This window comes from Pleurodeles waltl, chromosome 6 (genome assembly GCF_031143425.1).
Source record: "Pleurodeles waltl isolate 20211129_DDA chromosome 6, aPleWal1.hap1.20221129, whole genome shotgun sequence".
Classification (NCBI taxonomy): Eukaryota; Metazoa; Chordata; class Amphibia; order Caudata; family Salamandridae; genus Pleurodeles; species Pleurodeles waltl.
In genome coordinates this window covers 854,087,271-854,104,408 of record NC_090445.1, presented here as the reverse complement: position 1 = coordinate 854,104,408, position 17,138 = coordinate 854,087,271, and the positions used below count along the sequence as shown (strand labels likewise).

Genomic DNA, 17,138 nt, shown 5'->3' with positions numbered 1-17,138 from the left:
GTCTGAAAACAGAATCAAGGGAGCAGTCAATTGAGCAATTTGTGGAGTGGCCTGTGGATCCTGACCATCCAAGAGTTTACTATTCTCCCCTGCCCCTCCTGTCCCACCCCATGCTCTTGTAAAATAGTTATGTATAAAGGTTTTCCTGGTGTTCGTAACTCCCTTACTCTTGTATTCCTTCTGAATCTTAGGCCCATATATCAGCAGCTGGTCAGCCTCTGGTTCTATTAATTTTCCATTACCACTATGGAGTTCTGTAGCTCCACCCAAAGCCTTCCTTGCATCTAACAGATGACTATCGACTTGTGACCGTCCAGTGTCTTCCTTAGTTTCCTCGGATCCCTTGGTTTCCTTAGTTTCCACTCCAACTTCTGTAATAGTCATAATAGACATGTTGGACGTGTTGGACAGCCTCAGACCACTGACTGGAGGGCTGTCAGAACACTTAGCGCTAAAATGGGACTGCCTTACTTTTATGGATTGCCCTTTCGCTTTAGTGCGCTCTCTGCGTCTGAAAAAAATTCTAAAAAACAGTTTCCAGCTACCCCCAAATATCTTAAGATATTCTGTGGATCTGACGGCCCACTGGGTCCTATCCAACAATCTCCCGAGGTCCAAGTCGAGGTAGCGGTAGGTCCCTTAAACGGCCGCATAGCCGCTGGGGGCCAAACCGCAACGAATGGTTTGGTTAACTTGCGGATCGCAGTGTTTCGAAGGCCCAGTGGCTCATTCCTTTCAGGCCTAAGTGAATTCTTTCAATGCCTTTCTGCTCACATGAGACAGCCTTGTCAAGTACCACGCACCAGGGGTTCGACTAACGCATTTTAATGCTGGTGTCCGCATCATCTCATTGAAATGCATTGGTCACGCATATATAACTCCCTGATATGCTTTGGGGGAGCCTCTCCAAACAAACAGCGTGATGTGCAGCATTTAAATCACTGTTGCTGTGCCTGTGAAGAAATTTACCCTTCTGGTGGGCCGGAAAGTCTTATTTTTATGGTGAGATGGCACACAGGGATATATTCTATCTTTCCCGTGCGCAAAAACAAATTGCGCTCCCCTCCCAGCCCGCCCGGCCTCTCTGAAACACGTGTGGCTGCTGGATCTTTCAGTACGGGCTAGTTGTGAGTTGGTTTAAAAGGGGTGTGCTTCCTGTAGGCTCTGGCTGGTGAGGGCGGCCCCTGAGTGAGCGAATAGTAACGCGATGTGTGTTATTCACACAAAGGCAAATTTTTATACTTTTTTAGCTCCTTTTTGCGCCGCTTTTTGCCGCAAAAACGGCGCAAACTTACAAAATACAGGCCCGTATTTATACTCCGTTTGCGCCGAATTTGCGTCGTTTTTTTCGACGCAAATTCGACGCTAAACTAACGCCATATTTATACTATGGCGTTAGAGGCGTCTAGCGCCAAAGTTCCCGGAATGTGCGTAATTTTTTAGCGTGAACCCCTTCCTTGCGTTAATGATATGCAAGGGAGGCGTTCCCGTCTTAAAAAATGACTCCCAGGCCTTTACGTGGTATTTATACTCCCGGGCAAAAGAGACGCCCGGGAGTGGGCGTGGCTAAAAATGGCGCATTTGCGCCGCTTTTTAACGCCTGGGTCAGGCATGGCGTTAAGGGACAAGTGGGCTCAAAATGAGCCCAGAGTGCCCTCCCCTGCCCCCAGGGACCCCCCCTGCCACCCTTGCCCACCCCAGGAGGACACCCAAGGCTGGAGGGACCCACCCCAGGGACATTCAGGTAAGTTCAGGTAAGTATTTTTTTTTTTTTTTTTTATAATTTTTTTTGGCATAGGGGGGCCTGATTTGTGCCCCCCTACATGCCACTATGCCCAATGACCATGCCCAGGGGACAGAAGTCCCCTGGGCATGGCCATTGGGCAAGGGGGCATGACTCCTATCTTTACAATGATAGGAGTCATGTTGATGGGGGATGGGCGTCGTTAAAAAATGGCGCAAGTCGGGTTAAGACGATTTTTTTGCCTCAACCTGACTTGCCCCATTTTAAGACGCCCTAACGTCATTTTTGCCCAACGCCGGCGCTGCCTGGTCTACGTGGTTTTTTTCCACGCACACCAGGCAGCGCCGGTCTGCTTGCGCCGGCTAACGCCATTCCATAAATACGGCGCACGCATGGCGCTTCAGAATGGCGTTAGACGGCGCAAAATTTTTTTACGCTAAACTGCGTTAGCGCAGTTTAGCGTCAAAAAGTATAAATATGGGCCACAATTTTGTAAGTTTGCGCCGCTTTTTCGTCAAAAAGTGGCGCAAATGCGGCGCAAAAAAAGTATAAATAGGGGCTAAAGTATTTGAATATTTTGCACCTCTGCCACCTGCCAGCCAAAGACACACTGTTTTAATCCAAACTGTTCAGATTTATTAGGTTTGCTGACACCCGAGAGGAGGAAGAGTTCTTCGTGAATTCAGCAGCTATTTTAATGATTGAGAACAAGGATTACATTGAAGTAACTTTTTTCTGTAACCATAGGCAGTACTTCATTTGTGGAATCGGGAGACAATCCTGAAAGTGTCAATCACAGTCGCTGAAATGTCACTCATAATTACTCTGAAATTGTGAAAATATCACACATAGCAAGCTGAAGCCCAGGCAACTATGATGTGAATGACAGCACATAAGCCCCTGGAAAGTTAGTTTAATTTTATGGAGTTCCCTCTAGCAGGGAAAGATTGGACGTTGTGAAGCAAATACTTTTTGTCTACTTTACATTTCATTTCTTACGATTTCGGTTGTGCACCATCAATGTGAAAGTACTCATTTGAATGCTTACAGTTCAAAGGTTAAAAAAAGGCAAACATTGTTCCTTTGTATGACTGGTGAAAAAGAAGCAATATTTCCAAACGAAGCCTGCAGGACTACGTGGGCAAGGAGCATCACACGCCAAAGAGTACCACAAAAGAAACACAAAATATGGGCGTCTCCACTGTAGAACTTGATTTTCCAAAACCACTTAGCTGACGCACGAAGACAAATATTGGTATGCGCCTTTGCTTTATACACCTGGAGTTGCCACCTGCCCTGCAGACTCTAAAAGGACATTCATAATTCTGTTAGTGCAAACAAGGAACTAAGAAAGACGAATTTCCATAGTTTACAATGACATTTCTGAAGTTTGAACTGTACAGGGAGTTCACAACTATAACAAGCATACAGTACGTTGTGAGCTACTGAGCTCTTGCTGAAGCGCGCGGGACTTCAAAGGGCCGCATGTTTGGCCCTGAGCAGGGGGCTCGACACTTCGTCACATAGGAAACTTAAGATAAGAGCAAACAGGAATTGCATGTCTTTTCACATCAAGAAACGGATATTGAGGGGGGCGGTTTCGTTTGGGTAAAAGACGTCTTGAAAAGTCAGGCTCTGTCTTCTGACAAATTGCTGTTTATTCTTTTAAAAGGGAGCTTGGAGTTTCCACACTGGCAGTTGGAATGGCTGTAGGATTTTTTCCAAGGACACAACAAAACTGAAATGCCTGCAAATGAAATGTAATTGTATTTATGTAGCGCTTACTACTCCTGATGAGGCATCAAAGCGCTTTTCAGCGAGTAGCATGCTACTCCAGAACCCACAATGATTAGTGGTGGTTTAGTATAGGGAAATACGAGTACTGTATTAGTACGAGTTGATTTGAGCAGAGGATATGTGAGTTTGTTAGTAGGTTTGAATAGAATATTGGAGGGACAGAGGAGGGAAGAATCCAGAAGCGTTAATTGGGAGTTTATAGTAATAGGATGATGCTTGGGATGAGTAAAGGAGAGATGGAGGAGGGAAGTGTCTATAGAAAGGGGTTAGGGAGATCATAGTAGCAGGAGGGGTTTTCGATGAGTCAAAGGTGAGATAAATGAGGGAGAATTTAGTAGAGTTGTTTGGAAGATCATGGTAGTAAACTGAGGTTTGGGGTGAGTCAGGAGCGGTAGAGGATGGAAGAGCTTAGGCAAGGTTATTTTGGAGGCCATAGTAGTAGAATGGCTTTGGGATGAGTCAGAGAGTGGGGATGGAGGATAGATTGATAGATGTATAGAGTGATGGGGAGACAGAGTGAAGCTTATGAAAGAGAGTTTTTTTTTGTATTTTTTTTCCCTCATACAGTAGGACTAAAATAATAAATAAATAGATACATAAGTACATAGTATGGGAATATATATATAAGGCATATAATAATGGATATAATATTTTGAGATTTAAAGTTGTGTTTTATAAACACAGACTTTCAAGATTAGCAATATTTGAGGTTAATTTATTTGTGTACTTTTCTAACATTATTGTATCTTTCCTCAATTTTCAAAAGCAAAATGCTTGCTGATAAAACAGTTAAGATAACATTTGCTCATTGTGATAGCTAGAATGAAAGCAGGGATTCATAAGTATCTAATCTAACAACTTATCTAGGAACTATGAAGTGACCTATGAACATGTTAAGCAGAGAATAATATTCACATATATAGGTATACATACACATACAATGTATACATACTTGTTTAGACATATATGCACATATATACATACACACATAGATTTAACCGTGAGTAAATATACATTTGTTAAACAGGCTTAAAGAATATGTACATATTGTATTATTATGAAATAGTAATTATATATATATTTCTTAAAGAAATACACATCCCTGGATGTATACACATAATCAGATTATAAATGTTTAACAACACAGACATATGCAATACACTGCTGTTTGGATATGGTGCTTATGAAGGAAAGATCCAACTCTTGAGTATACTCTGAAGACAAGATAGTTATCTGTGGATCTTATATTTGGGGATAATTAATTCCATAGTTTGGCTGCTTGAACATAGAAGGATGAACCACCTATTGTCTTTTTCTTATATGGTGGTGTTTCAGGGCGAGGTGCCAATCTTGAGCGGAGGTTACTTTGATGAATATATTTGGTGATTTTATTCCTGGTGACGAGCGGTCCTGTCCATGTATTGCTTTGTTGGTGATACAAAGCAGCTTGGAGGGGTTTCTTCTGGAAAACGGTAACCAATGTAGTGCCTTCAAGGCAGGGGAGATGTGAGCTTGTGGCTTTACATGTTGTAGTAGTCTAGCAGATATTTTTGAATAGAATATTTTAGAATATATCAGAATTGGGACAGCACAAATGAAGCACTTTTTAAATAATTCTGAAGTGTGGTGGAAACAAAGATTTTTGATCAGAACAAACCAATACTCTAGGTGATGCAGATTCCACGCATTATCATTTGTGGGTTGTGTAGTTTTATCAGTAAAACTGTATGTCTGTGTAATGGTCATGTCAATGGAAGATGTCCCTGCGGCTGAATACATTTGCTGTGCTTGTTTTTTGGGTGACTTGTTTTTTTCTCAAACCCTATAACTTCACTGATGCTACATTAATTTCGGAACCCCACACTGAAAGTGATTCCAGCACCACTGGTGCATGCCAATTGCAAAATGTCACTTCATGCATGAGCCCTTGCTGGTACACAACTACTAAAGTATCTTGTTTCTACGCAGGTCCTGAAGGAAGCAGGGTACTGTAATTTAAATAGTATTTGCTCAAATATCTGAAGAGCACCTCTCCGCTTTTACTTAAGTTCTGAGTGTTGACACACACCTGCTGAAAAAGACGTCTTCATTAATGAAGCATTTATGCTGTGTTATTTGTAATTCACATCTTAACAAAACCTTATTACAGATTTTAATGGGATCAGCTGAAACAGAGCAGGGACACATTCAGAGGACTTTTTATAAGTATCTAAAAATACACAGTAATATAATTAAGAGCAATAAAGGAAATATGTGCACAGACACAACTTATGGCTTGTAGAAGAACCACAGAACATGCTCTTTTTGCCAGCAACACACACAGTGCAAGTTCGACAAAGCGGGGGAGTCTTTGTAAAATAATATTTATAGCACCTGCTACCTTAGCGGAGCATGTTTCTACGCATTCCTAATGTTTACAGATGAGAGACGAAAGTAATAAGGAGATTGTGGGGCCCAAAATTCTATTTCATTCAAGTTCAATAACCAAGTTACTTCCTTCGAATGCTTGACTAGCTAAAGGTAGCAATACCAAGCTGAGAACGCTTACCCCAGGGTGTGGTAGCGGAACAGCGAATCAGATATAGCATAGCACAGTCATATCTGTATCTCTTCTATAGACTAAAGGGATAAATTAGAGGGACATATGGAATGAAACCCTCAAAATAACTCCTTGACTCACAGTCCACATCATGTACATCTTTCACTCCACCTACACACACTTTACATCCACTTGACCCCCTCCATTCCCCTATCCCTGCTGGCATCAATGCAGCCCTCAGCCACATCACAAACTATACCTTTAACCCCAGGGAAAATGTTTGTGAGTACCCATGGTGAACAGCATCACCAAATCCCAGTGGCAAAGCCAGTGTTCCCAAAGGCAAAACCTACTGGCTTTGCCAATGCTTGTTGGTTTTGCCATTGGTAGCTGGCAGATTCGTCATTTGTCCTGATTGCATCTCGTAAATAAGAGCCTCGTTTAAACAACTCAAGTTTGCTGGATTTTAGTGCCACCTAGTGGCCACAAGAAAAAAGTGCAGCAGAAAAAAGGAAGATACAACCGCAATCTTCACAGACACTGATGAATAATATTACCAAGCATTAGCAATGCAAAACGGATCTCACTTGTATTTAAAGGTAAGCAAGACTGATTGGCATTGCCATTGTTTTTTAAGTGAGCACACACCCCCAAGGTAAAGTTTTGCAATATATTAGTATGAGAATGTCTTGTGACACATTTCATACTTCTATTGGTATCCTGCATGAGTCTATTATGCAGTAGGTGCATTTATCTTAAACACACACAAGAAAGCAGCACTCACATTTCACTATAAAAGCATAATTTTTTAATTCATCAGACAAATTATTTGATTTTGCATAGTTCAAGGTGAGCGTAAACACGGAGGTGAAGGTTTATCAGGACCTAGGGCCAGATATTGCGAGTCGGTACCGACTCGCAATATGCATTTCCGACTCGCAAATAGGAAGGGGTGTTCCCTTCCTATTTGCGAGCCTGAGTGGTATGCAATACCATTTGCGACCGCGTACGCGGTCGCAAATGGCATCGCAGTTACCATCCACTTCAAGTGGATGGTAACCCACTCGCAAATTGGAAGGGGTCCCCATGGGACCCCTTCCAGTTTGTGACTGGACCCACAAATATTTTTTCAGGGCAGGGAGTGGTCCAAGGGACCACTCCCTGCCCTGAAAAAATACCGAAACTAAAGGTTTCGTTTTTTTTTTAAGTGCAGCTCGTTTTCCTGTAAGGAAAACGGGCTACACTTAAAAAAAAAAAAAAAACTGCTTTATTTAAAAGCAGTCACGAACATGGAGGTCTGCTGACGACAGCAGGCCTCCATGTTTGCGAGTGCCTATACTCGCCTATGGGGCCGCAATTTGCGACCCACCTCATGAATATTCATGAGGTGGGTCATTGCGACCCCATAGCGAGTTGCAGTCGGTGTCTGAGACACCGTACTGCATACCAATTTGCGAGGTGCAAAGTGCGAGTCGCATGGACTCGCACTTTGCACCTCGCAAATTTTAAATTTGCTACATCTGGCCCCTACTGTCTTGCAGTAAGCAGGTATATGCAGGACCACTGAAATTTAGCATCAGTGTTTGACACGATTAGGCATCAAGGAATGGCCAGTTATGCAGCACAATGAGAATGTTAGTTATATATTGTTATTTCAGCAATATAACAACTTCACTTGAGTCGTTTATACGCCTGAAAACTGTAATCAACAACTAGTGATCAGTTAACCTTGGAAAAGGGTCTGCTGTTGTTTAGCCATAGTTTGAGCTATAAACTAATTTTTTTAGTGAAATCTGTAAATTATGCACCAGGTTATGGAATATGTGGCAAATGCAGCAAGTCAATTATCAAGAAAATATAGCAGGCTGGATGCTTAGCAGGTTTTTGAAGCCTAACAAACATTCTTTCTTGACACTGCATGTGCGTGTGAAAAAGCTTTTGCCCCTCGTGAACAGCTTTGACGTCTTACTTTGTTTTGGATTATGTTTCAGATCCTCTGGTACGAGGCAGGATACTTGGCATGTGTCATCATTGGAATCCTCTTCATCATCCTTCTGCCCCTTGTGGGTTTGTTTTTCTGCTGTTGCCGCTGCTGTGGAAAATGCGGGGGTAAAATGTACCAAAAGCAAACCAAAAACATGAAGTGCAAGAGGAACTATCATTATTGTGCAGTTTTCCTGGTTACTACCATCATTTTGTAAGTAGAAGTAGAAACTATTTTCTAGCAGTAGTGTCACATCTTTCGCGTTTGTGTGGCTCTGGGGTGCACAAAAAAATTCATGAACCAATGGTACAGTTAAACAGGATAACAACTCATTGCCAAGTATGCCACAGAGAACATATTTTTAAGGCAAAAAATAATTCAATATGATCTGGAAAAATTATACTCTGTCAGTTCACTTTAAGATGCATTGGCAAAGCTGATATTTCCCTCCTTTTATAATTCATAGGTCAACCTATTGGCTTTGTCAATGCTGTTTGTAAAACATTATTTAAAAACCTAAATCAAAATTCAAAATATTGGAAGGAAAGCAAGGACATATCTTGAGGTGCCTTAAAACTGCACACTGAATTCAATATTTCAATCTTTATGAATGGCATAGTTTGTTTCTCGCATACATTTAACATAGGAAACTGAGCAGAATTTAAAACGAATAAGGAGGTGTTAGAATTTAAAGAATTTTGTTTAAAATGACCACCTTTTGCGTTGTATGCCGACAGAATTTGGCTCTGTCTGTCTTTGCTGGCTGTAGCTGTAGATGTTAACATGGTTGAATTGGGAATAACTGTATTTGGTATATGTAACATACCTATAAGTCCCTAGTATATGCCCAAAGTGTACCTGGGCTGTACATTAAATGTCACTAGTGGACTACAGCACCTAATGTTCCATCCACTACAGGCTACCATTGTAGCCTGACCTGAGCAAAACTGCAATAGGACCGGTCAAAATAAACCCTTCCGACAGGTCTGCTGAAAATTCCTTTTAAATATTAATGCCACTCCTAAGTACAGCTTATAGCCAATAAGACAGGGAGCATGATATTTAAAAGTAGGACATGTTGAAATTTAGGGGCTGGCTTTAGAAACGTGGCGCTGCACCCGGTGCTGAGTCACTGTCCTTACGCTATTGATAGCGGCAAAATTCTTCAGAGTACATAGGGTCCCATTGTATTCAATAGCCTGGCCCCTTTTAACGCCTGCTCTGAGCAGGCTTTAAATGTGCCGAAACAATGGTGCAAGGAAATCTGCTAGATTTCCTTATGCCCGTTTTTTCGGTCCTCCTAACGGGGTACACCCCCCTTGCACACATTATGCCTGGTGCAGGCATAATCTGGCGCAAGGGTTTACAAAGTGACACAACGCATGCAGTGCACCACTCTGTAAGTATGACATTTGTAAAAAGCCACATTAGCGCAGCCATGGCATCAAAACAATGGTGCTATGGTGGCGCTAAGGTGGCGCTAGGGCCTCTTAAATGAGGCCCTTAGTGTTAAGCATGCCCACAGAGTTACTAATTCCCAAAAGCTATTTTCACTGGTATGCACTATTACATTTCATAATGCTAGCTTCGGCTAGAAAACAGCTGGAAATTTCATTTGTGGACTCTTGGTAATATTAAAAGTCTAGTTTACAATTGAAGTCAAATTTTCAATGAATTTTAAGGAAAATGCACCTTTGGAAAGTTACCTTTTCCCTACCTAAAGCCTATGGAGGCTAATTTACATTAGCCTCCAATTGCAACCCTCTGATCGCTCAAGCCTGAAATGAGGTGTGGAAACTGCTCCACGGGAAGAGGCAAAGGCCTGGGCCTGGAGAGATGTTTATGTTCACCTGGCAGAACTCCCATTTGTGCAGTGCCAAGGAACCTAATTAACTCCAAAGGGCCCTCCCCTGTCACAAGCCAATGTCAGACAACACTTGGGCAAGCCCCTTTCTTTGTTTCCTGAATCAGATAGGCACCAATTCCAGTGGGGAGTGAGCTGCCTCGAGAAATGGACTGAAGTGACCACAGAGGAGCGGTCGCTCATTTCACTGGCCATTTCTCCGAGTAGGCACACAGGCTATGCGCAATGGGAGAAGGCCTTTACCATCTTGGATTTAGGCAGAGCGGGGCACTATATGATTGCTGAATGGTACACAGGAAAGGCTGCCAAAGTGGGTGGGGTAACAGCTGGACACATTTACCCCATTGGTTAGGGAGGCACAAGGAATCACTCCAACTACTAGCTCATGCCAGACTTATAAGTGGCATCTGCAGTACCCTCCTCAAAACACTACTGCACCTAAAGAACATCAGAAGATGTCTCAACCTGCTGTATGAGACCTGAGAGGACTGGACCTGCTCTCTCTTGTAACCAGGACAATGGAATACACTCCAAGTGTCATAAGGCTGACCTCTTATTCAAACCACAAGGACACAACAAGCTGCAAGAGGCCCTTCCTGCAACCGCCTTGCCACCAGTTCCTATTGAACTGCCCTGGACACTGGTGTTGGCCTCCGATGGAGCCAATCCTGACCGCAAGTGCTATTCCAGAGGTCTGAGAACCTATAGCTAGAATTCACCTACTATCCCTGAAAAACTGGGACTTCAAAATGTTTTGGCATAAAAGACCTCTGGAGGACCAAGCCAGACCTGCCAAGCTGATCTGACTGGGTGCATTGCCACTGGACTAAGGAGTCAGATTTCTGGCACTCAGAGTTTCTCAGCAGCAGTAAAACTGATCAGCTGAACCATGCAGAGAACATATCTGGCCTTGTGGGGCTCTTTTTGGCTACAGCTTGCAGTCTTGCCCCACTGTAAAAATCTGTAGAAAGTGTGAACGTAGAAATCTTCACCAGGCGCAGGTGCCAAAATTATCTGGCCAGCAAGGGACCTTCTATAGGTGAAAATTCTAATTTCCTCTGTTCTGAGGTTGATTGCCGAAAACCTACGGCTTCACCTGGACCTCATCTGACAGCTTTCCAACCTCAGGGAACCCCCCTTACGGTACAGCCTCTTACCTTGCCCTGCTGATGATTTTGGACCTCCATTTTTGAGACTTTGTATCAATGTAAAACCTTTGACTGAGATAAACGTGGTTTCTGTATTGGACCCACATTCCATCGTAGTAGGCCTCAAATCATGTGTAGGTCCTGTTGTACTGTGACCAGTTGACGGTGGCTGCCCCCTAACTTTTTCGACACTATTTTTTATTTAAAACTCTAACAAAAAATCATACTTCTGATTCCCCTTATTGGATTTTTGTTGTTTCAATGTAATTTAGTTTGTTACAATTTACTCTAAATTGGTTTGGAATTTGTTTGTGTTCTGTCTTTATTGCAGTTTTTGGAACTTCATAAATACTTTACACATTGCCTCGAAATTCAATCAATCAATCAACTTTATTTTGCATAGTTAATAAAAGCCATTTCATTTCCATGAAATACAAGAAAAATAATTAAAATGTATTCAGCCTATCTATCCCTGGTTAGTGCAAACAATTGTGCAAATAATATAAATAGGTTCAAACGCTAGCAACTGAGTTAAAAAACACACTTACGCAACAGTAAATAGACATACTCATCACAATCCCCGATATTTAAGACCGAACACTTTAAAACCCTCTTCTTTTCAGCAAGAGAACTGTGGCCCTATGGGGTCCCGCTGTTTTGCTGTAATAGTTCTGGGTAAGTAAGATTCTCTACCCCCGATTGTTTTTAGGCAATTCCCCTAATTTATTCTGGGGACAGATTTGATTTTATGCAGGACCTTTTAAAAAGGAAAAATGCCAGTCGCTGATTTAGATGAATACCTCTTAAATCAGTTTGTGAAGTGCAGCTATCATGTGCAAAAGAGGAACTTTTACCTTACCTCACCTCACCCCACCCTATCATAATCCCACAAACACAGATTGTATGGGAAATGCGAAGAACTACCCCTTGCAAACCGGAATTATTGAGCTCATTGGGCATGTGCAAAGAGGTTCTGGAACAAGCGCCTGGCTGCGCTCCTCAGTACGTTATTGGGCATTTTCACAGGTCAGCCACTGGAACCAGGGCTTAGAATGAACGGGTACATTCCAGAGTAAGCCATTTTATTGCTGGTATGCACTTGATCGTTCACTGGTCCAGGACTGTTAGGAGCAGGGAATTGAACGTCCACCTAAACAAGTTATCACGGCTTGGCGACAAAAACGGATTTGCAGTTTGTTAAAAGTTGGTTTCAACATCCTTTTTCGTTCGGCTAAGAGACTGGACAAAAGCAAAATATATGCGTTAATGAATCTTAGTAGTTTCCACATAAACTGAAACTTTGATTTTGCAACTGTTTTTTCAATGTTGTAATGAGGTCTTTGGTGTCTATGATGCCAAATCGGTATAACACAAATTACTGTTTCGTGAACTTAGAGAAGTGTGCAGATAAATATTCCTGAGGTCTCGGACTTTTATAAAAATTACTCACTGACCCAGGCGTGCCTTCTTCTTGTGGGGGCGTTTTCGTCTATTTGCAAAGACAGGAATTGTGATGAGGCATTGATTGCTCTTTTGAAGGCTTCTTTTCCTATATTGGTGGACCACAATTCCTGCATGCCTACTCCGTAATAGCCTGGCTTAGATACTCTCGCCAGGAACCTTTTAAGCTGGTGCGCTCAATTTCAAGCCTGCATAGGTTGTTAACGGAGCCACTTTCAGAGCTAGGCAGACTCCAGCACAATTTGGCAAATCACACTTAGACTAAATTGAATACTTTATTAGGCCGAACTCTAGTTGACCCTGCACTGGTGAGACTCTTTTTGGTATAAAAAACATGGATTTGTACACCCTTGTTTGGATCTTATTGAGAGTAGATATTTCTCGGCCACGCATAATGTCCAAACCATAGGCAACTGTTGGCAATAACTGTGCTGACATTACACACCCTAATTTACTTTCAAGAATTAAAACTGATCAAATGCCCCAACCATCCTAGTTTTGCCTGCAGTAGCCTCAGGAGCAGACTTGCAGGAGAATGCCCCTCTTCCAATGCCATACATACTACCTTGGTGGCAGATCTGGAGAAGAGCTACCTCAGTAATTTTTTGACTATGTCGACATCTTTGTTGTATTTTTGACGAGTTTGTGAATGCGTCAAGGGATGTCCTGCAAGACCGGATTCAAGCCCTGCGACTCCTGTCACGAACTATGTCGGGGACGGATCCGCACCTCGTGTGCTTATGGTGTTTGGAGCGGGATCACGACCGGAATTCGTGCTCGGAGTGTCAAGCCATGAACCTGAAGGCTTTGAGGGAGCAGTCCCTAAAGCTCATGGCAGCCCGACACTCGACTCTGTGGCACTCAAGGTCCCGTTCGAGAGGAAGGTCTCGAGACCGGCCGCGGAGTCACCACCACTCTTCGTCCTCCAAGTCATCAGGACATTCGGGTCACAAAAAAGAAGTCGATGAAGAAGGACAAGCATTCTTCGACTTCACCCAGTCGATTGGATGATACAACACGGGAAGAGCGTCGATGCTTTAGGCCTCTGTCAACGGAGCCTTCAGCTGGGTCAACTCCGCGCTTCCCCCACCCAACTTAAAGACTTTCACAAAGCCTAGTGCCTCAATTTTGGGCGGTCCGACCCAACTTCGGAGCCTTCGGGTACAGGTGAGTTGGTTGGGGTCCCCTCGGTTTCAAAGCCGTCGGCTTCGGGCTCTGCTCTGGAGGGCCCCTCCGAATCCAATTGCAGATCCGTCCCTACGCCGGTCGTGCCACGGCGACCTTCCCCAGCGCCGGGTCAGACGTCGATGCCCCCGACGTCGGTTGGGCCCACAATCAACGTCGATCCCATCCTCATACCTGATGACCCGGAGCCGGAACAACATCGATCGCCGCTGATTCCGTTCTCTATGGGCTCTCCTGGGCCCAGGTTGATCCAGACCCTTATTCTTCTGGGTATGGATACGGGGAGAGTATGGAGGGGTCGCTGGACCCTTTCAAATAACAGCTTGACCCCCAAATGGACTGGGTGCAGGATTTGGGTGATGCCAGTGGTCTAGACACCTCCCCTGACACTGGTATGCTCTCTCCTCCGCGTGGCTACGTAGGAGGGTGCTTCTTACTCTATGGTGATGAGAAGGGCGGCTGAGGTCCTAGACCTCAAGCTTCCTTCTGTGGAAATAGGTCTAACATCCTAACAGACGTGCTTCAGCCGGGGTCTTCCTTTTCTGAGCCCCTTTTACACTTTAATGAAGCACTGACAGACACCCTTTTGGGTACTTGGTCCAGACCTAGCACAGGGGCTCCTGTGAATAGGACGATTACCCGCCGCCATCGGCCTGCGCCGTCATACCTGAAATTCCTGACCCAACACCCCATGCCCGAGAGCCTTGTCATCCAGGCTTCTTCTGCATCTGGCACATTCCCTGCCACACCCCCGGATAGGGAATCAAAAAGACTGGATAATTTGGGGAAGGAGTTGTTTTCTTCCAACAGTCGTGCGCTGCGGTCCGTGAACACCGCATGCCTTTTGGGCTGCTATTCCCATACTCTCTGGGATATGGTCGCACAAGTGCTGCCTGCAGTTCCGGAGGAGGCACGGACTGTCCTGTCCGAAGCCGTAACGGATGAGAGGGATGCAGCTAAGTTAATGATTCGTTGCGGACTGAATACGACCGACTCTATGCAGATCGGTTGCATCGAAGGTGGCATTGAGGCGCCACGCCTGGCTGAGAACGTCTGGTTTTTCGGGGATGTCCAGCAATCCTTGATGGACATGCCCTTTTGGTGGCACACGTCTCTTTGGAGACAAGGCGGACTCGGTGCTCGAGCGCTTTAAGCATTCCTGAGCCACAGCCCGGTCCCTTGGCCTTGCGCCCGCACCTAGACCCCAGCAGTCCACCTTCGGCCCCTTTTGTGGCTACGGAAGGGGCACCCAACCGTGTCCTTTTCCCCCTGGCCACAAACCTGCGCATGCTGTACAACCCCTTCGCAGACGGGGCATCCCACGTTCCCGGGGATCAGGGAGCCAGCGGGTCACCCAGTCCACCCCCACCCCTTCCTCAGCCTCCAAGCCTTCCTAGTCCGCAGGTACATCAGGAGCCAGTAGGTGGCATCACCTGCCCCAATGGCAAGCTATTACGTCAGACAGGTGGGTACTCAAAATTGTCCGAAGGGGCTACTCTCTCCCCTTTGAGACATCTCCTTCAGCCATGCCACCTTCATACAGTCAGATATCGGAGGATCATATGGCGCTTCTCTGCGAGGAAGTTCAAGCCCTTTTGGCCAAAGGAGCTGTAGAGAGTGTTCCGTTGCCAGAAGTAGGTCGTGGTTGCTCTTCCTGATACTTTCTGGTTCCGAAAAAGGACAAATGTCTTCAACCTATATTAGATCTTCGGTCCCTCCATCTCTTCCTAAAAAAGGAGAAGTTAAAAATGGCAGATCCCTCTCCTTTCCCCAACCAGATCTTACGGTTGTGACAGATGCGTCACTCCTAGGATGGGGTGGCTACGTGGGAGAGGCAGAGGCATCTGGTCTCCGGCGGAAACCGGATTCCATATCAATCATCCGGAGCTCCAAGCAATTCGACTAGCATTGAAAACATTTCTTCCCTCCCTCAAGGGGAAAGCAGTCCAGGTGTTCACAGACCACATCACCGCCATGTGGTATTGCAACAAACAAGGCAGGCTCCTTGAATGCCAGAGCAGACGAACTCAGCCGATGATCATGGTCGACCACGAATGGTGTCTCCATCCGGAGGTGGCCCAAGGTCTCTTTCTGCAGTGGGGAGAACCTTGGTTAGACTTGTGCACCTCCATAGAGAACGCGCAATGTCAGCTGTTTTGTGTGATGGAGTTTCCAAGGCGGCACTCGCTCGGCGACGCTTTTTGTCACGAGTGGAATTCAGGTCTCCTGTTCGCCTTCCCACCAATACCACTTCTGCCCAGAGGTCTGAAGAAGATCAGGCAAGACTGGGCCCAAGTAATACTAGTGGCCCTGGATTGGGCACGAAGAGTCTGGTATCCTGAGCTTTTGAACATGGCCATAGCTCTTCCAATCAGACTGCCTCTTCGGGAGGATCTTCTGTCGCAGCAGCAGGGTAAGGTCCTCCACCCAAACTGCCAACTCTGCAACTTCTTGCGTGGAGATTGTGCGGCAACAGTTGACGTCTTTTGACTTGCCACCCGAAGTCTGTGACGTTATCTTGGCATTGGAAGAAATTTGTGGCATAGTGCATCAACAATTCTGTTGATCCTCTATCTACTCCTCTCTCTCAAGTTCTTCTCTTTATTCTTTCCCTTGCCTGGCAGGGTTCCACCTTAGGCACTCTTAAGGGATATCTCTCTCCTATCTCTGCTTTCTTAAGGTTACCTGATCAGCCTTCCTTATTTAAATCTCCCATAGTGGGAGGTTTCTTAAAGGCCTCACACATCTCTTTCCCCCTATCCCATTCATCATGCCCAAATGGGATATCAACCTGGTCTTAACTTACCTTATGTGTACCCCGTTTGAACCGCTTCACAACTGTCCTCAAAGGCTCTTAACTATAAAGACTGTCTTTTTAGTTGCCATTACTTCTGCCCGCAGAGTTAGTGAACTCCAGGTTCTGTCATCTAAGCCACCCTTTCTTGCCATACATCCTGACAAAGTGGTGCTTCGCACGAGGCTTCTTTTCTACCTAAGTTAGTGACACCCTTCCATGTTGGACAGTCTATCACCTTGCCCGCCTTTTATGCATCCTCATATCCCCCTCATGAAGAGGAGAAACTCCACCGTCTGGACCCAAAAAGAGCTTTGGCGTTCTATCTTGATGGTACCAAAGACTTCCGGGTGGACGATCAACTCTTTGTGGGATATGTGGGTGCAAAGAAGGGGAAGGTGGGGCAGAAGAGGACCATTTCAATATGGTCACTCTTATACATCAAAATGTGCTACGCTCTGGCTAAAAATCAACCTCCTGAAGGTTTGCGAGCTCACTCTACCCGAGCAACTGCTGCTACCACAACACTAGTCCTGGATATTTGTCAGGCAGCAACGTGGGCACACTACTGCCTGGGCAATCAGGTCCGAAGGGACGGCTACTTTGGCCGTTTAATCCTGCA

General features: G+C 44.9%; 1 protein-coding gene across 5 annotated transcripts in view; it reads left to right on the top strand.

The window, feature by feature from the left end:
* The window catches only part of LOC138300336 (prominin-1-A-like), a 475,106-nt gene that overhangs the window by 211,819 nt on the left and 246,149 nt on the right, over positions 1-17,138 (top strand). For all 5 annotated transcript variants that reach the window (XM_069239581.1, XM_069239582.1, XM_069239583.1 and 2 more), the window contains one exon: positions 8,072-8,277. In XM_069239581.1, the coding sequence (XP_069095682.1) occupies positions 8,072-8,277 (206 nt within the window). The remainder of the gene's footprint in view (positions 1-8,071; positions 8,278-17,138) is intronic.